Source organism: Colletotrichum karsti (genome assembly GCF_011947395.1).
Source record: "Colletotrichum karsti strain CkLH20 chromosome Unknown Scaffold56, whole genome shotgun sequence".
Taxonomy (NCBI): domain Eukaryota; kingdom Fungi; phylum Ascomycota; class Sordariomycetes; order Glomerellales; family Glomerellaceae; genus Colletotrichum; species Colletotrichum karsti.
The window spans coordinates 261,795-284,947 of record NW_024065956.1 but is presented as its reverse complement, the minus strand read 5'-3'; the positions used below and the strand labels follow the sequence as shown (position 1 = coordinate 284,947).

Below are 23,153 nucleotides of genomic sequence, written 5' to 3'. Positions count from 1 at the left end.
TACCAGTATTCGACCAGAAAGGTTTCACAAGGCACGACAGGTTGCGGGATCCCATCCTCATCCAATACCAGATATAAGATCCACAATAGTTACACCCAAGAAGCCAGGCCTCCAGAGAGGCAGGCAAATCGTCAATCTCAACTCTCTTAAATTCTCAACGGCGTATAAAATGATGGGGCTGAGGCTGCGCTGCGTCTAATTAGTCAAGAAAACAAAAGGCTCTTGCAATTTGGAATGGCCACGTACGAGATCAGCGGAAAGTACAGCTTAATCAAGGAAACCATCAAGGATTTGAGAGGGCAACATGACTATTTCAGAGCTGGCATGGAAACGGAAAGAAAGCCAGGGCCATAATGAAGAATAACCTGCCCTAGCCACGGCGAAGAGTTTCGATGTCCAAGTACCCCAATCGCCGATGAACATATTCCCGCCCATCAACGAACGCTACCGGACAGGCCGATCATTCCGCATTTCGTTTCCAGGGGCACTTGTATTAGCCTGGACCTTACCTGATGGTGCAATGAAGTCCCCGTCCCTGCTCATAATGCAGACATGTCTCCGCCATAAGGATGAGTGTGAAACTCCATGGGGTTATTGAGCGGGTCACGTTTCAGAGATGATTAACGGGAACATGCTACTACTTGAAGCTTTTACCAAAGACAGTGCTTATGATTTCGCCCAGAAAGTGGACTGTGTGGGGAGAGGGCGATTGATAGGTGGTTGCAAATGACGTTAAATAGCTTATCCAGTCGGTTTGAGGATGAGAAGTGCCCTGCATATTAGTGTTTCACATTCATGTGTGTAGGTTGCAAATTCCACATGGGCGACCGTTTGCACATCCGCGGCCATTTGTACATCTCTGGCCGTTAGTACACCCGTGGCCGTTGGTACATCTCCGGCCGGCTTTACATCTGTGGCCCAATCGACCAAGATGCCAGCCTTCAGCCAGTAGTCTCCAATCCACTAGCCGCGTCACTCAGCCTCAGTCCGAATCGAACCGGCCCTGAACCATTTTGGCCAAGTCGGATCGAAAACCCGTCCAGCTACTATCTGCCAACCGGTTGAGGTACCAATCTTAATCGGTCGTCAACGTCATGTGCGTACCATCACGGTCGAAAGCCAATACCACCAATCTATCGATTTGGGCTCGTCAATTGATGGGTGTGCGATCTTTCATGCTCGAGCAGGGAAACCAACGCGACCAACCCCGTGATGCGATGTGCTATCCGCGACACACCGAAGCGGCATTGATGAATGTCTCGTGCTCAACCAGAGGCGGGCGTGGAGTTCCTAGTGCACAATCGCTGGCGTCACGCTCATCTCCCGCGTCCATCGCACAGAGACACTACCCGGCGAATCCAGCAAGAAATGGCTGCGGAACACAATTGTATGCACTCTTGCAACCGGGAGACCTCTCTTTTGGCCCGGTTGCCGGCGGCCATGCCGGAGAAACCGCCTAGTATTGCGAACCTCCACGCCTTCGGCAGAACGCCAGATCTTAACGAAATACTACGCCTTTCCTCGGCGTCCGATGACACAAGACTCGGACATCAACGGTACCCACTGCTTTCAAATCCTTCCCGCCGCAAGGTCTTCTCTACACTCAAGCCGACCATTGTTTGATTGCGCAATCGACTCCCCACATCGTCGACCACCTACCGCAAACTTTCAACCCTGCGGGCAGGCTCTGCTTCTCAGCGGCAATGGGCGACTGCAAACGGACACCCCCGGCGGCGTCTTTGACTCTAACAAGGTGTCAAAAGATCACGCACCTCGGCAACGCGACGCGCTGTCCGTCACGCCGGGCCACCGAAGACCAAAGAGGTCGTCAAGGTCATACTGATACCGACAACAAGAGGGCTATTACAAGCCCGCGAGTGAGCCTGACCACCACAAAGCTACGAGAACTCCAAACCGACCGAGCCAAGCGGCACTTCTGACTAGCAAGACGGCATGCTGCGTTACCATCGAGTGCGGAAGGAGAGGCTTATTGCCGAGAGCACACGACATGGATAGTGCTAAGAGCTGACGGGATCATTGGCATAAGAAGATAACATAACTAGCGCGCGGCCTAAGAAGGGAGTGACGCTAAAGATTAAAAAGAAGAACGGCGGCTGGGTTTACCAGAAGATTGGACCTCCTGGGCTAGAGAGTATCGGAACGAAGGTCTAACGAAGGGAGAAGCCTTGCTTCCGACACCGTCCGATGAAACAGATTCAATAAGTCTGGAAGGAGACTGGGGATTGAGTCGTAAGGGGAAGTCCGAGTGAATATGCCGCCGGTGATTAAGACATGACGGGCTCGGAGAGACTCACGACCAAACTGTGGCGGGGAGTCGGCGGCGCTGCACCGGGGCCTAGGAGAGAGCTGACTCTGAGATGTCACGAGAAGATCCCAGCGTCGAGACCAGATGGAAACTCACGCCAGGAACGGTGTCACGGACCTCCGAGTCGAGTCCTGTTCCTTCACGAAACAGTTCTACTTGTTTCGTCAAGGCAAGCGAGCCGGCCAAAGACCTTGGGATATTCTCGATGGAGGGCGAGAAGGGCCGGTTCCATACTGAGTCAGAGAACGAGCGCCAGCGCATCGGAAGAAAGGCACCGAACTTTGGAAAGCAACCTCGATGATTTGATGGTGGCCGATAACCTATGAAGCTGATTTCGTGGCAACGAGAAACCAAACGCCCACTTGACTAGCTCCAAGCTGATGATCGGACAGTAACGGGGCGACCAAGAGAAAAGGGACATTGGGACACCAAGAGCAGACTCCCCCAAGGCTCAAAGACAGAAACGGAGCCTATAAGGAGCCCGGCATCGAAGGAGTACGAGAGCAACGCGTCCGAGGCCACAAAGCGACCGGCCTCTTGAAGCCTACGAAGAGATCGGCCGGGAAAAGCTGGAGTGAAGGCTTTCGCAAGTAGTCGACAGCCCGAGGGGCCACCAAAGCTCGACAGAAGAGTGATGTCGAGATCCACGAGAAGACTAGAGCTGGTCACTTGAGACGGACCACGAGCCGAGCAGAAGCCAGACATGGAGGGTCTACTCAAGGCCTGGGAGCACATATTGATGAAGAGAGACACTGAAACCGATGTTGGTGGCGCAAATCGAGCATCCGTAGCCGTTGAAGCCTTTCGAAACTCGCGGTTGCGTAAGAACACAAATGTGGCATCGACCGTCAACCGTCTACCAAACGCCAGGAGAAGGCGGAAGATGAAATATTGACGGCAGACTCTCCCAAAGGTTGACAGACATACCCGGAGTCTACTGCAACAAGGGCAACAAGAAGGCACGAGACAACCGGCATCGGAGACCCACAAGCTGACCGGTCCCGTCGGAGCTCACCTGAAGATCAGCCCCCGAGATCCGCTGGGACTTCATGACCAGATTGGCCACCAAGAGCCGCGGGGAAAAGGATATCGGAGACAGAACTATGAAAACCAGACTACCGAACTCACAATACAAACGTCTCTGAGGGCTCACTAGAGGAGAAAAACTGAGAATTCCGTTGCAAGCTTGGACGGGGCTTGCGAGACTGGCGCTGAGCGGTTGACATGCCTCATCCTTACGGTCGTTCAATCACATTGGTACGCACAAATAGTCGGACAAGTCCTTCGTCTTCCGAACGCATCGAATTTTCAAGTCCCGCATATCAGCAATCGGGACTCATGTTCATGACGCAAGCATGAGTCTATTCTATAGTGTTGAACGACGACTCGGCCTTTTTCGCTCTCACCCAGCGTCACAGATTCCACAGTCTCAAGAGGACCGGTGTAGGATCCTTCCGGGCACTGGATGTCAGCAGGAGGATTGGTTGGGTCTCAGGTGTGTGTGAAAGTGAGTTGAAGAGCGGGGGTGTCTGGACTGATGGCGAAGGTATAGTCTTTTGGAATACGAGAAGAATGCGGAATATATGGCCGGCGTCCCTAGTGCCATCAGAGGACGATGGCAACTCCTGCTTGATTGCGAGGTTCACATGAAGCGCAAGTTTTATGTTGGGGGAGCTGTCATCCACTCGCAGGCATAAGGGCCGTAGAAGAAGCGGTTGATAAAAAAGCAAACCTGAATTCCGATATCCGAATGAAAGGACCTAGCGCTCGAAGGCCATTGCAGGGCTTTGATGCAAAATGCTTCGTTCCCTGCCTAGGACACGGGGTTCCCTTGTCATTAATAGGAATCCTGGCATTGGAGCCGAGACTTGAGCGTCTAATTCGACGCTGGTTTGGTGTGGGATGCGCGTGCTTCCTCCGTCTCTGTGAAGCCGGTTGTTGTACTTACCATACTTGGGCCCAGGACGGGTAACTCTTGAGACTTACTTCTACGAATTGTCGGCTCAGTTGGGCCATTAATTCCCGACGTATAGTACTACGAGGTAAAGGTGCTGATAGTCATTGCAATGGAAACGCGCATGTCGCCAACCGTTATAGCGTTCAATCCACAGACCTCATCCGCGCGGTGTCAGTTTCGTACAAAAACCTGGAGACGACGTCCCGAAGATTCGGAACCTTCTATCCCATGACCTCGTACCACTCTCTACCGTCCCCATTGTTCCCGAAGCCACAATTGCTAGTGGGTTCAGAAGACCTTACGGAAGTTAGCAAATCGAGTAGTCAAACAGGCTTCGGAGTGGAAGCCACAATTGCTAGAGCGGGAGAAAGTCTAACCGACAGTGGTCTGCAGCAAACATCAGCCAGAAGGACAAAACTCAGTGAACTGGAAGGAAAGTGATTTTGGTTTATTCAGAGAAGGATAAATCCAGATCTAAAGCAACCAGAACTTTGGGTCGTGAGTGCAGAAAGACGATGAGGCAGTTCAGCTCGGCTGTTGGCAGTCCGGCAAGTCATCCTAGCATCTGGTCTGCGAGACACCTGATCGCGCCGGAGCAATGTCACCGTCGCCTCTGGGCTCATGGTCGACGAAGAGGACACCGACACCGTCCATCCTCACGCTTTTCTTCTCAAGCTCCCTGACATGTGCTGCAGTCGTGCCCTCGACATTCGCCTTCCAGATTTCTCACCATCGCATTCACGTCTCTCTCGCCGCTTAGCTTCCCAAAATGTCTGACCAAGGCGGCCCACGAAGTCAACAAAACCAAGTCAGAACCCGAGACTTGATACGTGCAACGGTGTGCATGAGATGACGGTGTTCTACTTCGAGCCCAAGAGCCGCTTATGCTCCAAGTCGTCGTTCTCGGCCGCATCCTCCAAGGGATTTCAGATGCGGAGGCACCAGGTGCGGAGACGAAAGGAAGTCGTAGGCTTGTTTTGATTTGGCAATAGTTCAGGGCAAAACTTCATCGGCGAACCGCTTCGTATGCTGTGGACACGGTACGACGGCGCATGATGTCTGTCTCTTCTGCTTTGCTTGCAGGGTGAGTTCCTTGCCGATGGCGGCACTCACCGCTGGAGATGTGCGTCGAGTCAACATTGTCATTGATCAGGAGAAGGGAAGTTTGGGCAGCACTGCAAGCTTCCCGCCGAGGAAGCAACATCGCCCTCAGCAATCACGCAGAAAACGGCACGGAACAGAAGGTCTGCGACAGCAAATATTTCCAGGGGGTATCTGGGCTGCCTACCTTCACGGTGTTCGAGTGTCGGCGCAATGCTTGGGGGTGATCTGCTGATTCTGCCTGACAGAATTTGACGATTTGCCGGCCGGGCCGGGGTGTTTGGTCGAAGCGGGTGATGACGTGCCCGACGGGCCAGTCAACGGAGGCGCTTGATGACATCTATAATGGTCTGCTCGACCCGCACGGTCTTTATGAAGAAGCTTTCCGCGGCCGTTCGTCAACTGCCTGGCGTCGGATCCCGCACACCTGTAGTTCTTGAGGGAAAGGTTCGATCTGGAGGCACGCCTGACGGGATTCTCGAGGATGTGATCGGGAAACCACTGTCAGCGACAGCGGCGATGGTCGATAATAGACTCGAAGAAGTACTCGATGGTTCCTCGAACGAAAGCGATCTCAGTGCAGACTCTCGATGATGCATGACATCGGATCTAGAGTAGCGGAGCCAGTCTCAACAGACACACGCACCGGAGTGCTTGTTCGGTTTCGCGATGCTCTTCTCGACAGAGCCGCTGCCGATGCAGGAGCTGGGAGGCGGGGTTGACACAGGCTCTCTTGGGATTGTCGGCGGTCTGATGGATATAGGTTTGCGTCTAGTGGACGTGTTACTTCGGCTTTCGTCCTGCTCGCACGAGATCTCGAGTCCGCAACCGTTGCTTGGCATATCTCGTGACTTGTCCGTAATGGTGCGAATCCTAAGGCAGCTGAAAACGGATGCACTGTCCATCGAAATGTGGAAGGCCTCTTCGAGGGCGGCGCTATCGAATCTAGGTCAGGGGCATGGAGATGCATTCTCGCCATCGGGGCGACCACCGACAGTCTCCATATCTCGACTACTCATCGTGCCTCGAATGGGAAGATTGAGAGCGCCGTCGTCGTCGACTTGCATTGTTGGTAATTTTGGGAGATTGACGGCGTCGGTGTTGTCTCGATAGTTGTGATGAATGATGCCTGGTCTGAGGCAAAAGACAATTTGACGGGTTCGGTGCTGCAAAAGGCAAAATCGATTCAGTCAAAGGAGACGGGAAGAATGTTCCAGGCGGATGGTCCTTCTGCTATTGGCTAGGAGAGCTCAGGAAGGAAGGTCACGTTTTTCGTGAGGAAGGTCCCAGCTACAGCCATGTGGCTGTACCCGACAGTGATGTGACGGGCAGTAAATGGGGCAGGAGTCCTGTGACTTACTGGACCAGACCTGCTGGTACCGAACTAAATCCTTTTTATTTCAGGAAGGAAGCTCACGTTTTTTCGTGAGAAAGGTCCACATCCCAGCTGCCAGAACACCAGAGCGATGAGGCGGCCACCAATGTCGGGTGCACCTGAACTTAATACGTCATCCACATGTCGGTTTTCTGCTTTGATAACATTCCAAGGAAGGTCCCAGTCGCCGCGACGTGGCTGTGCCCGACGGTACTGGGAGAGCAAACGGTGCAGGTACGTGCAGTTCATATTACGGTACCGGACGGAAGCCTTTCCGTTTCCAGAAGGAGCCTCACGGTTTTTCGTAAGGAAGGCCCACGTCCCAGCCACCACCATGCCCAAGCGCTGTGGCAGCGCACTGACGTCAGGTGAGCTTCATACGTCACCAACATTTCGATGTTCTCCCTCGAGAACATTCTGATCCTCACCGCCAGTGCAACTACACACTTCTGGGAGAGAATGAAGGTCCCCAGGCATCACGAAACTCATCGGAAATTAACAAAAGTCGGCAACAGCGTGTGCTTCACGTGGATCGCTGCGATTGTCCATTGCCTTCTATCTCATATGCCGATACCACTCTGGGAGATGCTCTTGTTCACAGCTTCCATCACATTTGAGGCTCAGTCTCAAACGATGCGGTAGCTCATCTCCTGTCCATCGGTTACAACCTCGCCATGACCTCGACCAGAGTCGCCATGTCCTGCCAGGGCATTCGATCCAGAAGTCCAAAAGGCCGGAAGAGACCAACGGATGGTCGAATCCCGGGCTGTATCTCTCAAACACCGCCACTAGGTGATTTCGTACTTCTCGCCATCGTTTCCCGCCGCACTTACACCCGCCCAACGCTCGTGGCTGCCCGTGATATCTCCGTACCTACCCGCCCTCAAAGCCTAGTTTACGCCATCACGAGCCATTCGTTAGGATGTCGGCCTGTGCACGACGATCACCTTCAAGTCAGCCCTTCTTCGGCTACCGTCTGAGATTCTTCATCAAGTTAGTGAAGCTATAAGGGGAGGTGGAGTTTGCTTCACTGCACACGGCGTTGAGCTATTGGAAAGCCATGTTTGGGGAGATTTGAGAATTACCAAACGCGAGGTAAATGAGAAAATGGGTGATTGGTTTCCACCTTGTAATCTTAGACATGTAGTCCGAGACGTGCATAAGAGCATGACGCGCTTGTTGCCATCCGGCATCGGAACGGTGGTACTGCTACATGACGCCCCATATCGAACCCAAGGTTGGATTATTGTCTCATCGCGGTGGGAGACAGCTCAATGGGGAACAGTTGTGTTCGAGACCAAAGTCCAAGACTTTGTGAAGTCCAATATCCCCGTCTCGGGTTTGAACAAGATGCGAAACTCAGTGTAGCAGCATGTGCCTTTGCGTCGGCCTTGTGCCCTAAACACCCCTCGACCTGTCTTTTGGCGACATGAGAACGGCCCAGGCATGGTTTTCATGAGTATTCTGATCTAGGATGATCTAATAGATGGTCTTGCATGTTCTTTTCCAGCGCAATTAGATCTGTCGAAGAGTTGAAGCGTCGAACAGTAGAGCGGATGGCTTCGGACAAGGTCTGTTGTAGATCATGATACTCGAAGGTACCTTCACTGCAGGAACCTATACCTCGCGTCGCCTCCTCGGAACCGACATTACTCATCGTGAGAGATGCAATCAACTTCCTGACGCGTTCACCTCCATAATATCGATGACCAAACGTAGATCTCGTGTGGTGCGAAGTTGTCACTTTGAGACATTGACCATCTTAGGTCTTGCAAAGCTGCCGGGGAGAATCTTGATCTTGGAGATAATCCTTTTGAGGTCTGGGTCGTTGAGAGGAGTGCGACTCGTGAGCTGCGCCGTTGCTGAAACGTACATTCTATATTTGTCAGAAATCAGAAGATTCGTCGGTTGTAGATGTTGGTGATTGTTGAGAAGGGGACTGTGAACATTATGAGAGAAACTCTTCCAGCCTGGAACGTAATCTTTGGGGAGCTTGGGGTCCTGTTGGGACTGTTAGGAACAAGATATGATGATGGGACGACAGTGAAAACGATGAAGAGAGCGATGGTGGCTGTGGAACTCAAAGCAGAGACGGTTCTGTGATTTCCAAGGGCGTTGATGTTGAATCAACTCATATTGTCCGAGAATGCCAGAATACTTTGGGATCCGACCACCATCAACCTCTTCGATTGGTGAATCAATACATTTGCAGCTGCTATTTGACGAGAAGTACTCGGCGTCTGTACTTCGTTGCCGATTATATCATCCTTTATCGAGAAAATGTCAGGGTTACTGATGACTCCATGGCTGGACTTGCTGTCGAAGAGGACGGAAGTAGTTTGAAGAAACGGACGGAAGACTCAGTCGCCTTGCCGCTGATAGAGCCGCTTGGGAAACCTAGGTCTCGGGCGGCCCTTCTCAACTCAACATGAACAGAAAGCGTCTTACAGAGAGTGTCCCTGAGAGCCTTCAAAACAGCTGCACCTGGAGTTCGTGACAGTGTCTCATGACATGGAATTCAGCTGAAAGAGGAAATGGAGATGAGCGAGATGGCTGATTCGTTTCTGGCGATCCTCCCTATCTTCTCCCCTGACTTCAGGCACATGTCCACAAGTCAACACTGCAGAGATTACCAGCACACCCCATCTACTTCACGTTATCCTTATTTATCCTGGCCGTCTTCAGTGTAATACGCTGTTTTGTTGCCGTATCTTGGTTGTCTTATTATCTGTTCACTTGGAAAGGCATTATCGGAATAATTCGCCTTCTCAAGCGCGACACTCACCACAAGGCCCTTCCCCACTCGTTGTATTTTCGAGGGGGAATGGAAGCTATTATAAAGTGGCATTATGTAGAAAACAAGGATTGTGGTGGAACATAGGACATGAGATGGAAATTATGCAACGGATCTGCATTCAAAGATGGGATGGAAGGCTTGCGACCAGGTGGCGGAACATGGGATGACCCTGATAACATGCCCCGTTGTCTGCGTCAAGGTTTGCAACCGTCAAATTAATTGGGACGAAGTAAGGTTCGTGACACCTAGGTGTCATAAATCGTCATTATGCGAGTCACATCAGATGATAATGAGACCGCCTGCCTCCAGACACCAACCCAACACTTTGATCAGGTTTCCATATCGCGATTGGCAATAGGAAGATAAAGATAACTACCACGAACTTCCTAAACACATACGAGTCCTCCTAGTATAGCATCAAGGTTGCCAGTAAGACTCGGTCACCGCCGACGGTCTGAATTCCCCTGGTTTCAACAGAAGCCCCAATGCCAGAAGTGATAAAATCTCCAGACAAACCAGCGTCATTATTTGGCACCCAATGAGCATAGGCATCATATTTCGATTTCCACTAGGCAGATGTGAAGATTCAACAGCACGTATAAGGTTCATAGAGGCCATTCCGCCTGATACGGCGTACGTTTGAGCAGTCTGAAGATGTGTTTGAAGAGATGACGGGAGCGGGATGGATACGTGTGCAACGCCTTAAAGACAAAATAGAAGAATCGTCCATCGATGCTTGACACGCTTGGCAAGGTGAACTTCCTCCCTATTCCCCAGCTCACTGGGACAACATGCAGACGTATCCGTTGTCATTCCTTTCCACCTCTCCGAGTCTCTTTCGCTTGGTCACCAAAGAACCATATCACTTCTTGGACAAAGGTGCTTGAAGGCCCTGAGTCAACCAACGCAAATGCTGCGTCGATGTTGTTTCCCTTTTTGCTCGACCCTAGAGTAGGTCCAGGTCCCCCCATTTGGTTGAGGTGCACAAGCCGTCGCAATGGTATGAAGTGCGAGCTCTGTTGATGGGCGTGAGCGTGGATCTATGTTGTGTATTGGGACGAGGTGAGGCGGGGATCGTAGCTTGTTGTCCGTGAAGAGTTTTTGTCAGGTGCAGCGGTAATCCGGCTGCTCGAACAGGCCGGTACGGAAGCCTCGCTGTCATCGTCGACATTGATGGCCGATAGTCTGCAATGCGTCAGACCGATCGTATTCAGCATGACGGGGACGGGACACGAACGCGCACTAAGGACACTCCTTGCTCAGGTAGGCTGAGGCGATGGCAGCACCAATGAACCCATGGATTGGGTGCTGGAAAAGACATCCAGGGGAGAGGTGAGAGGGCGTGTTGAGCTGGGCGGAGGCGACATTGAAGACCAGCCAAGCGTCGCTGTTTACGGCTTGCCAGAAATGCCGCCGAGGTGTTGTTTTCCGCCCCTCCGATCCCATACCTGTGCTTCTCGAGTGATCGAGACCGGTGAAGAAGTAGTGAACGCCGGTGTTCTTGGAGATGGGTGATGTCTGATGTCTTGTTGGCGACAAAGCTCTGCGGCTGATTGGCAGACGCGATCGGCTCAGTGTGTCAAGAACCAGTCGCATTGTCGTGGCAGACGACGGGCATTGTAACCAGCAACAAGCATTTGAATGACGGTGCAAAAGATTGCATCAAGGTTTTGCCTCTGGCTGGCATTGAATTTCTCAACGCAGTCGTGGTTGTGATTGTTGCTTGGGTCGAGGTCGCAGTCGAGTGATTAATGCCGTAGTTGTGGTTTAGAGAGGTGTTGCTTGATACGAGTTTTTCTTTAGGCTTTTTTTTTCCGTAGCTCGCGATGTCCACACTTTCTGACAGCTGGACGTCCATTTGTTGTTAGGTTTCGACGAAAGCTGCTTCTCAATCATCTCAGATACGGTGCGGCACCGTCCGCATGGTTCTGGAACGGTGCCAGGAGCTACCGTAACGGTCTCAACTTTGAGCACCGTTCAGCAGCAGTGCCACCCCCTCACCGTCAGTTTGCACTGAGGCCTCTATCGATCGGCCGTTTTCTTATCAGAAACACCGATAACGCACCGAGTCGGCTCCCTCCGTCATTGTTTTGACTTCCACACCAGACACCGCCGAGCTTGAAAACTCCTGTAATAGATTGCATGATCGCATGCCATCGGGTCTTCGTTCTTCTCGAGTTTTGCTAGCAACACGCAATCTTCACACAGACCATTTGAGCACGCCATTATCGCAGCCACATCATGATCCGTCTCAATTGCACAATGACGCACGCCGAAGCCGCATCGTGAGGTTACAAACAGAACCACCAAAGGGTGGCTGCCCCTTCCCTCCAGCGACATCAACACGCCGAGCAATAGCATCATTTCCAACAAATCCTTGAGCAGCAGATGCAGATGGCGACGCGGACCGACCGCCGTTGTGACGGGAAGCTTAAACCTAGCCTCACTAAGAAGAAGGCAAATAGGAAGATCTATATTAAATGTAATACGCTGCGCAATATAATATAGCTACCCTTATAATCTAGTTATAGATATCTTATTATACCTAATAAGTATATATTTAATATTTAATATTTAGAAAAGTTTCTTAATAAGCTTTTAAGCTACTATAGAATTACTATAGAATTTAGCTTTATTTAAAGTAATAACTAAAAACATTAAAAAGGAGAAAACCTTATAGAGATAAGCTAAATTATCTCTACTTAAAGAGGTTTTTATATTAATAAGGATAATTATTTTATATTTTTATTTTTATTATTTATTTTTATCTCTTAAATATCTTCCTCTTTATTATTTCTTATTATAACTATTTTTTATTTTTCTCTTAATAATATAAATCTAATTATAAGTTATAATTCTTTATAATATTACTCTTTTAATATAGCTATAATATATTTTTAGTTATATTATAATATTATTAACTATTTCTTTAATATTAAGAGGCTTTAATATTTTATAATAATTTATAATAACCTCTTTTATTAATAGAGAATTTAAATCTTACTCTTTAAATATAAATTTATTACTATATTATTTATATATAATATTAATATATTATAGAGAATTAAAGATATATTTAATAAAATTTTAATATATATTAATAATAATACTATATATAATATTATAGAGGTTATAAAACTAAAGTAAATACTATATTAAAGTAGAGAATAAAGTTAATAGAGGTAATTAGATAATATTAATATTAATTAGATATATAGTAGTAAGTTATATATAATATATTAAGTATAATCTTTAACCCCTCTTATTAAATAATAGCGTTAATATAGGAAAGGTAATATATAAGGGAAGATCTATATTATTAGCTCTCAGCTGGCATCCCCGCCGTCTCTAGCCTTATAGTACCCATTAGCAACAGTCTGATCCAGTCCGATCTTTTCTCCGTTACTCGCGGCGCGATAGGAATCTAGCAGAAATTTCATGCTGGACCCTACTTTTCCAAGATCTCCTACAAACTCTTCATCGGCTTCAAACACAATGGGTCATGACTACATGGACACTCTTGCAAATTTCGCATGCAGAACCCCATACTCAACACTTGCCCAAAGCCGTACACCTCTTCTGGTAAGATGAGAAAGCACCTTGTCATGTAACGGGGAGAAAACTAATTAATTTGGCAGCTTTCCGATCTGACTGGACATCACTTTGAATTCCCAGTCATCGAGACAACTTCCGCGTACGCGCTGTCCGAGGCTCCCAACCCACTGGGCCCTGCTATCAACGTCAGATACATCGATACCCTGTACCCTAATGTACAGTCTTGCCGCCATCCGGAAGAGTTTCGAGTCAATTTCATGCAGTATCGCTATCCGTGACAAGCAGCTTCACATACAGAACGGCTCGATCTCCTCGGACACGCAATGAGTCTCCGCATTCGCCACAACCGACCACTTGCAGACGCCGCTGGAATGAGCGACGACTACAAAGACCTCGACGGCAGCCGAAGTCGCGTTTATAGTGTTACAAGAGCCTCATGTGCACTAGGTGCAGCCGGCCCGGCCTTCCAGGCTTGGAATCGTTTTCAACAAAGTGTCTATGTCGTATTGCTTCCAGACGAGCGTGGATTCATGAGAGCGTCCCATCTCTATGTACGAGGAGAGCATGGTTGTTCTTGAGACAACTAGCCACGACGCCGACGTCCAAAAATCGACCTTCTTTTAGAGCAGTAGGCAGGAGCCTAAGGGTGTCTATCATAGCGCTGTGGTAGTATTAGGTGAAGGTTTTATATATTACCTTTCCTATATTAGCGCTATTATTTAATAATAAGGATTAATTTAAGCCTAATTATACCTAGTATATCTAAAGTAGAAACTACTAACTTTATATCTAATATATCTAGATCCTAACTAATACCTCTATATACTATCCTATTATTATTAAGGTATTAAATAGATTAAGCTTAGAGTTATTATATAGCTTATTATATTATAATATATAGAGTATTATTAATAGCTTATTTTCTATTTTAAATACTATTTAAGCTATAAGTTAGTCTAAATACCTTTATAGCGTTATATAAATAATATAATATTTCTAAATTATTTATTTATTTAATAGAATAATATCTATTATAATATTTTTAGTATAATATATCTTTAGAGTTTTTTTAATATACTTTAAGTAAGAGGAGTAATTATTTTTAATATTATTAAGGGGTTAAAAATAATAGTTAGAGTTTATAATTATATTAATAAGGATATTAATATTAACTAATATAAAGCTAGAGATATAAAAAAAAGATATTTTAAATAGATAGAAGAGGGGATAAAAGAATAAAGGTTATAATATAATCTTAATAAAAAGGATAATCTCTTATAGATTAATATCCCTTATTAAGGTTTTATCCCCTTTAACCTTAAGAGTAAGGCTATTTAAGTAAGTATACTACTATATATATTATAAAGCTTATTAGGATAGAGTTTTATTCTTTTAGAATATTAAATATTAAATATATACTTATTAGGTATAATAAGATATCTATAACTAGATTATAAGGGTAGCTATATTATATTGCGCGGCGTATTGCATTTGTTGGGTGAAGGTTGGCCTCGGAAGGATCCGCATCAAAATAGTGCCCGTCACAGCAGTCTGCACACGGGGTGAGTTCTGTCCCATCCGTGCCAGCGTTGAAGTCCGAGAATGCTAATAGCTCATCAAGAGCAGGCTAGAGAAAAACCCCCAGCTTTGAAGACATCTTCCTCAGAAGATCCCTTTCGACGGTTGATGGCTGGGAATCCTTCGCCGTGGTCAACCCGTCCGAGGCCATACCCAACCACAAACACAACTGGCGTGCACAGCCAGTGTAGGCCCATGGACTTTCGCCCTCAACAAGAAGCGAGTCTGCTTCGCTGTCAGTCAAGCGTTGACGCCAATGAGGAGGAAAGTGAGGCGATTGAACCTGGTCAGACTCAATTTACCAAGTTTTCTCAATGTTTCGTCCGATGTCGAGTCAGTTCACTTGCTGTGTTCAGAAGCAATAATATTGCAAGAGAGCGGCGACATCAAAATCCATCGCAGAGAACTCAGGTTGCTCAACTGCTTCTGGGGCGTCATTCCGGGCGCGGTGGACCTACAAATCGCAAACATTTCAACTACTCAAACATTTCAAAAGGCTTCAAAGACGTACCCAATGCTCCATCGAAATTGCCCAACGGCCAGATCAACTAGTCAAGCTCAAACGCATCACACTCGACCGCAAAATTATTGACAACCCGTGGATGTCTTCAAACAGTTGCTGGGACTCTTCGCGCTGGTCCGTCATTGTGTAGCGCCTCGGCACTTGGTTGTACCAGCTTGTTTGTTCTGCAGTGAAACATGATGTCGGCCGCTCAGCACTTCCACGACCACTTTGGCCGGTGCGATCTCGAACCATGGCGACATCAAAGATGCACGAACGGATCCGGAAGGTCCATCCCAGGGTTTTGGTAGTCGGCTCCGAACGGCATCATGGAATCCAAGCCGAGACTGCGTTACGCATTGGCGACACATCGATCTCAAATGCAACACAACGAATTCCGACATTGCCTGCACCATGCCCGAGGAGAAGCGCTGAAGGTGTTTCGGAAGACAGAAGCGACACAGTGACGGGCTGCACCATCGTTTACAAAAGCGGTTCAACAAGGAGAACATGAAAGACTGTTGTTCCTGTCCTCTCCGTTGATATGGCACGTGCCGTTGCCACAACACTATTCTCTGTGATTCACCATCGAGCACAACCGAAGCCAGAACATACATTGGACCAGGTCATCAAGAGCCTATATGAACCCTGGCTGCCTAGAGCTTACGAAGAGACTTGCACCGAGAGCCTACGAAATCTGCATCGAGACAACCGGGGACAAGATTCCAAGATGATGACACCAGTGTGGAGAGTCAAAGAGAGGCCAGGTACCGAGGGCCGTGGCACCGAGGAGACTTGCGTCAAGAGCTGGCGCTAAGGCCCAGTGAAGGAGAAGTCCACGACAGGCTTGCCTACGAGGGACCAGCACGAGCTAAAGGAGAGGAGTCCCGGTGAGAACTCGGTATAGGAGTCCACAACAAGTAGAGCCAAGGTCTGATGGAAAGAGCCCACAACAGGACAAGCCAACCAACCGGAAGAATTACTGAGGAGAGAAATATTTCACGAGAAGGAGTTCCTACGAGTCTACATGCACGAGAGCTCTAGAGGTCATGACATCTGAATCGGCGACGTCGACCACGGTTGAAGACCTTGATCTTTAGAAGTCGACGTGCGGAACCCTAGCTTGCTTCGATTCGAGGGACTGAGACTCCTTGTTTCTTCGCCTTATACTATTGCGCGTTCCATGTTGAGGACTTTCTCGGGGTAGTGGAAGAGCGTCAGATATAGTTGCTAAGACTCCGGCGGCCCTTGGTTCTGTCGTTTTGTCCGCGAAAACCCAAGAGCTAGAATGGCCATCTGGAACGGCTTCGCTGGTCAACATGCCCATATGTTGGCACGGAACCGTGGCCAAGGCTGCGTTTTCAACAAGTGTTGAGGGTGGGTGGTGCAAACGATATAAAGGTTGCGCCTGGGAGGCAATCGCTGAGATGAAGGACAGCGGTAAGGCTAAACGGCCGAGTGAAAGGTCTACTTCACAAGAGCCGTCCTTGACATGGCCTTGCTGGACCACTTTGGAATGGAACCTACCAAGCGGCGAGTTTGCGACGAAGACCTCGGTGGGTGACTGTGGTGGCTATTGAAGAACGAGACAGTTACGCAAGTGCCCGACCTGGCTGAATAGCCATGAGAAATGTGTCCCATTACTCAGGTTCGAACGAAGAGTCCAGGTTTAGAGAGAACTGCGAAGTGGGAGTGCCAGAGTCAAGGCGTCAAGAAAGACGGAAACCTGACCAATGAGGTGCAACTTCGGCTCTCTTCTTCCCTCCAAATCCCTTTTCGTTGATCTATAAGCTTGTCACTTCTACTTACCGAGGAGGCGGGCAAGGACTAGTGCGTGGAATCACCCCCTCATACATACCAAGCAATTTATTCCAATCATTTGACGAGTGATATGCCAGAATATGACCTTTCCCTGTTGGAACCCGGATCATTGGAAGTATAAGAAACTCAGATTTTCGGCGGGGTTGGCACCTCTTGCGCCAATCGACCCTTGATCTCTTCAATTACCTGTTCACACAAGGCAGGCGGGGGCTGTCAACGACTGTGCTCTGTTGCCACGGACCGGACGCTGTGGTTAGGAGCAAAGTCGGTGGGAATGGCGAGTGAGTGTGTTATTCAGGAAGTCGTCATACAAACAAGACATAGACAAAGACGTTCATTGAGAATATGTGAAGCTGGGTTGCGGATACTAGACGCTGACTGCGCAGGAGACATGACAAATCTATTCTGGGCCGGCAAGCCTCTGAACCGCCGTGGTTTTTCTCAATAGTCCAACTCAAATACGTGCGTATTGTTGATGTGGCTGACCACGAATCGAGAACTGAGAGCCCTCTCAACGTACGTACGTGTTATGAGACGGCTAATCAAGTCAGGAATCGCAACTACGAGGATCCCGGCTGGGCGGAACCATGGGGGTGGTGTCATCGTTACTTCATGATACTCGCGGAGAAGCAGCTCGGCCAAACAAACACTTGGGGCATGCTCTGTAAGCCTAGTCTTAGGAGTTGAGCTGTCACTCTACTCAAGCCTCCATGATATTATCTGCCGCTTCGCTCGCAGAGTCGCCGGCTAAGGACATCCCACCAACGAAGCATGTGGCTCTCGGGGGGTTCAGAATCGTCAAATGGACATCACGAAACTGGAGCCAATGGTTGGTGACGGAACGATGCGGATCCTGAGGATTGTCAGATACTCTTCCAATCTAAACTTGAAGCATCTTGAGATCTCGCCTCCCCTAGCGAAGATACCCAGATTTCACGTTGCGCAGCTTCACAGTGCCACGAGCTGGTTCGGGAGTTTATCGGGTTTCGCCTAGCCGCGAATTGTGAGAGTGCTTTTGCCTGAAGTTGGGCCCCTCTGCGTGAGAAACGGCCAGTTTCATAGATGGGCTGTTACTACTGACTTCCTAACAACATAGGAGATCCCGAGCATTGTCTTCGGTGGGCATCAGGGATCGTCCCGTTGTCACCTGTAAGCTGAGGTGTACGAACGTTTTGGACTGATGATCGGATGATTCAACGGCAACGAGGTATGCCTCGAAGCCTCACACACAAAGGGCAGGTTGTCATTCGATCCCGGACAGAGGAGTCAAACGTTTTGTTACATCTACAACGAGCCCATGGCGGGATCCATTGCCTGCGCCCTGTTCATGGGCCTGCCATGTTTGCGGAGCGCCACCCGGCGAGCCCGATGCCAAAGCATCGTTACACGTCGCACCCTCCACGACACGAGGGTCAGCAACGGTGTGGTGCGTTTGGGGCGCCTTGGGACACTTCTCACGCAACCGCTGAGGGGTCTGAAACGCGGACATATCGTCGTGTTCAGCCCATTGGTGCATCGACAGCCCCGCCGTGAACTACCCGGCAGCGCCACAGTAACCAGGCCACTCCCGGATACTTCTTTCTTTCCGTATGAACCTTGATATCAACCGAAATAACGCGGCCAGCCCACCCCTTCGACTCCGTACTGCCGGGATGCCATCCAAAACCGAGCCCGTGAAGGATTTGAAACACCTGAGAATGGCTTCTGCTACTACAACCTGCTTTCAAAAGAAAAAGCAGAAACACGAGATCGCTAAGAAGGGGTTCTGCTCGCCGTCAACAACCTGCGTCCTAAGGTATATAAGCAAAGCGTATTTATATACTATATAACTAGTATTTTAACCTAATATAGTAATAAAGTTAGTATTATTTTTAATATTATAAATAAGTAAGTTTCCTCTTAATTTAACTTAAAAGTAAATTATTAAAATTTAAACTTTAAGTATATAATTTATTTAAAAGGTAGTTATAAATAGCTTTATTTATTTAAATCTTTATATTATTACTCTATTTAATAGAGTTATTATATAATAGAGATAAGCTAACTTCCTCTTTTATCTCTCTTTTTTAAGCTTTTTTAACTCCTTTAAGATAATACTTATTATTATATTAATAGCTATTTAGATATTTTATTAAAACTTTAAAAATAGCTTTTATAACCTTTAAGTAACTACTAAATAAAATAAGACCTCTTTTTAATACTTCTTTAAAAATAAAGGTATTATAATATATTAAAGGCTTAATTATTTTAAAAGTATATTAATTTAGTTTTTCCTCTATAATATATAGCTCTAAAAGATTACTATTTATAATAATGTTATTATTTAGTTAAGTTATAAAACTCTATTAAATATATATTAATTCTTTTTAATTAATATTTATTAAAGTAAATACTATTTAGCTAGTTATTTTTATATATTAACTTATACTTTATATTAAAATGCTATTCTTAATACTATTAGAGAGGCTTAATAAGAAAAAAGAGAAATAATTAATATCTTAAGGGTTATAATAAAATATAAAGGGGGAAATAGCTATATAGTAATAATAATAGGGTAAATAATATATAAAGTAGAGTTTTAGCCTAATTAATATAATAATAAAGAAGTTTAAATAGTATACTTTTTTATAGGAGCTACCTTAGGCTTTTTTATAGGAGCCACCCTAATAACCTATATCCGCTAGGTCCAATACGTCTCGTGAGACCAGTCCCTGTTCCGGAACAGACTCTAGCCGACGCGAAGGAATTTCCACTGGGGATCCAGTACGTAGAGTCGTCAACTGTCAACTCTCCCGCAGTTCGATAGCCAATGGCAGGAACACGTCCGTCCGCCATCCTGGCCGCCGCCAGGCGTCAGAATCAACCCTCTTCCTAGTGGCGTTGCTCCCCTGCGTACGGTGCAAGTTGTATACCAGAATGCTCAAAGGTGTGCCGCATCTTGCGGAGGACCTTAGCATCGGTGAAGCTGGTCGGAAAGGTCATGGGTTCGATTTGACTCCTCGCCACCCAGAGCCTCTCCATCGCCCACTTCGCCGATGTGGAACCTGACCCAGACGCCTTGCTTTTCGCCCACTCCTACGCCTTCAAGAGTTCCTGACACGACTTGCGTAGTGACATGGCCTTGAGCTAGTGCGAGGTCCCAGAGTACCGCCGCGAGAAAAATCGGCAGAACGTGTGGCCGGTTATGAAGCAATATCGCTCCAGAGTCGTTCCCCGCGCGCACTCATCGGTAGTCGTCTTGCAGACCCCGAGACTGGGGGCGAGCGTCCAAGACGGCTCACTGTACGCATTCCACGGATGGATGGGCTCCGATCTTCGTTTCATCACTCCGCACCCCTCTTCTCTTTTCCCTCCCATTCTTCTTGCGTCTAAGGCGGACATCATTCCGTACAGCTGTCCGGCGCAGAGCGCGCTCTGCGGGGATCTTGTGCACTATGTTGGGCTGGATGGCCCGAGGCCTCGATCGGAGGAAATTGTAGAGGAAATGCTGCAGAACCGTTAGCTGGGATTCGGCGCAAAAGAGGAAACAATTTATCTTCGGTGAATATTTACCCTGAGAGCATTGAGAGTCTGTGACAGCGAGAAGGACGTACTTGGGCCCAGCTGCTTGGAGCCCTTTTGACACAGAACTCCGTGTTGTTCCAGATGTGTCCGATGGATAGTCAGGTCGCTCTATGTGATTACCCAGGGAGGGCCAAAGACAATTGAGCGCCGGGGTCGGGTTTCGGGCTCGGCATCATTCAGGACGAGCGGAGAGCATCGCAGCCACCTTCTGCTCTGATGGCTATTGTGTCATGCAGGACCGAGATAGGATAGCAACCTCGACGTACATCCAACCTGCCGCTTTCTTGTCGGCCGACGCGCTGCGGATGCTCCTGGCCTGTTCGAAGGTGTTCTCCTGGTTCTCCGTCTTCTTGTCGCCGGCGCGCAGCTGGGCATCGCGGCTGCCAGCCGCTGTCAGTTCCTCAAAGACCGAGGCGCTGACCGTAATCATGTTGAAGATGGGTGCCCCTTCTTCATTAAGTCCAAAGTTCAAACCCTGGTCGCGCAAAGGAACAAAAGCTCGATGTTCAGCGCTCATGGGTAGATGTAGACTGTAGAGCTAGGATACGCCACAAAGAAGTCGCAAGCAAGAAGAACTGCGGCTTGGGTAGAGAAGAGGACGATGGGCGAATCGCGGAAGAGAGCCGCGGTATGACTGGAGTATGCCACACGAGAGTCGTACGCAGGTTGAAGAGCTCGGCGGTAGGTGGAGGGCGGATTGCGGAGGTCGGAGGGGCGAGGGTCGAGACCGGATGGCGGGCATCAAGGAGACAAGATGGGCGAGTCAGATAGCAGTTCCTCGGGTGTCTTCCGATCATGCCTTAGTTGCCAGCTCGCGCTTATGTCCGTCGCAGCCGTAAATGAAGGAGATGTCTTCTTCGTGCATGCCTACATGCCGCTGTTGCTGCAACGAGAACAAGATGTCCTGCGGATTCATATGCAGACGCACGTAGAGAGCCGTAGAGCTAGGCAGTGGAGCGGCAACAGCGAAAGGGCCTGAATCTTGGATAGCCAGCACCGTTTCGCTTGGTTGGAGGCTCGCTGACTGACAGACCGAAGTGACTTGATGCAGTTGGTGACTCCGTGTCAATCGTGCCCAAAGGATATGTATAGCTTCCCTTCTGTCGACCTCGGTATCCACACCGCTTTCAAAAGCGTACAGCTAGCAATCGTAGAGAGCAACTTGTAGACGAGCTAGGTGCGGCAGGGATGATCCAGGCAGAAGACGTGGGAAAGGGCAAGGGCGACTAGAAGTGGCCACGCAGCGTAAGCGGCATTGCACTGTCCCTGGTTGTTGTCGTATCGGTGGAGGTTCGCGTCGCGGGCGCTGCGCGCGCAGATGTAGTAATCGGTTCGGGTGACGGTTTGGGTAACGGTTCGGTTGTGAAAAGTCTGGTCAAGTCGGGTGTCAGTGCTGGCTCTGAGGCTCGCAAACGGCAGGAAACAAGATGTACGGATGCTCACCACACGTGAACTCTCGTCGATTCTGGTCTTGAGGCAAGATTCAGCCCGTTCGCTGAGAAAAGATTCTGGGCGGAAATCCTGCGCGGAGACGTCAAAGGCAGTCAAGAGTCAAAAGCTGAGGCCCTGTTGGTGCGTAATCGCGCGCGGGGCGAGAGCGACATAGGCGCCAGCGGTGAAGAAGCTGTGTGTAGCTGATTCGGATGCGCTCTCGGCTGACGGAGCCGCAGGAATCGAAATGTTGTTGTTTAGGTGGCTGGAAGGAAGACGTTTGAAGCGGTCGCTGATGTTGAGTGTTCGGGCCTGACTCCGGATGGTGACATAGAACCCGACCTCGGCGTGGTCTCGGATCTCGGAAAACCTGTTCCGCCGTCGAATTACCCGTGACCTTGGGGTGAGTTAAGACAAACGGCAAACCTCGATGAATTGGAGAATGATGGAGAAAGTTGGCACCAGAGCCGGCACAACGGCACGACACTAGTCGTGTAATGAATAGGTAAAGAAGCGGGCCGGGACTGAGGGCAAGACGGCGAAGGAAAGTTGGCCTGTACCGGCTGGCGGAACTGGTGGTGCCAGCTGTTGGCAGCCATCAATCTGCCGGCCAGGTTTCAGCGGTTGTTAGGACGCGCGTGGAAGGTAACCCGATAAACAGACATGCGCCCACGGTATGCTTTATAACCTTAACCTCTAATTACTTGTTGACTCAGTCACCGGGATCAAATTCGCTCTTTGCTTCTCCACGTATCGGGCCTCCACGTATTGGGTCTCCGCGTATCGGGTCTTGAAGGCTCAGTGCCTGGTCTTCACGTACTAACCCAACCAGTCTGAAGATCGTTTTCCTTCAGCCACGCCATTCGCCAGGTTTACTCAGTCTAGCGAAGCCGCATCCCGCGTTGGTTCCTCAAGAGCACCGAATGGATCCCCGAATTCCTCTTGGCTCGGGATCTGGCCTCGTATGCTTTGGTTTCGGGACTCTCGGTCGGTGTCGAGCATGATAGGTAGCCACTCGACAAAAAGAGACCTGGGTATCTGAGCGGCCTTGTACCAGCAGGCTTCTCGGTTGAAGCAACGGGCATTACCATCAGGCTGCGAAATACTCGCTAGATCCGTCCTCAAGCCAGCTCAACTAGTGATGGC

The 23,153-nt window shown here is 48.9% G+C and overlaps 1 protein-coding gene across 1 annotated transcript; it reads right to left on the bottom strand.

Moving 5' to 3' along the window:
• Window positions 1–20,796: 20,796 nt before the first annotated feature.
• Window positions 20,797–21,093, bottom strand: CkaCkLH20_12251 (uncharacterized protein; the record flags this gene model as incomplete). Its single annotated transcript, XM_038894964.1, has 1 exon — window positions 20,797–21,093. One exon carries the CDS (start codon window positions 21,091–21,093, stop codon window positions 20,797–20,799), a length of 297 nt encoding a protein of 98 aa, XP_038739748.1.
• Between the last annotated feature and the right edge of the window lie 2,060 nt (window positions 21,094–23,153).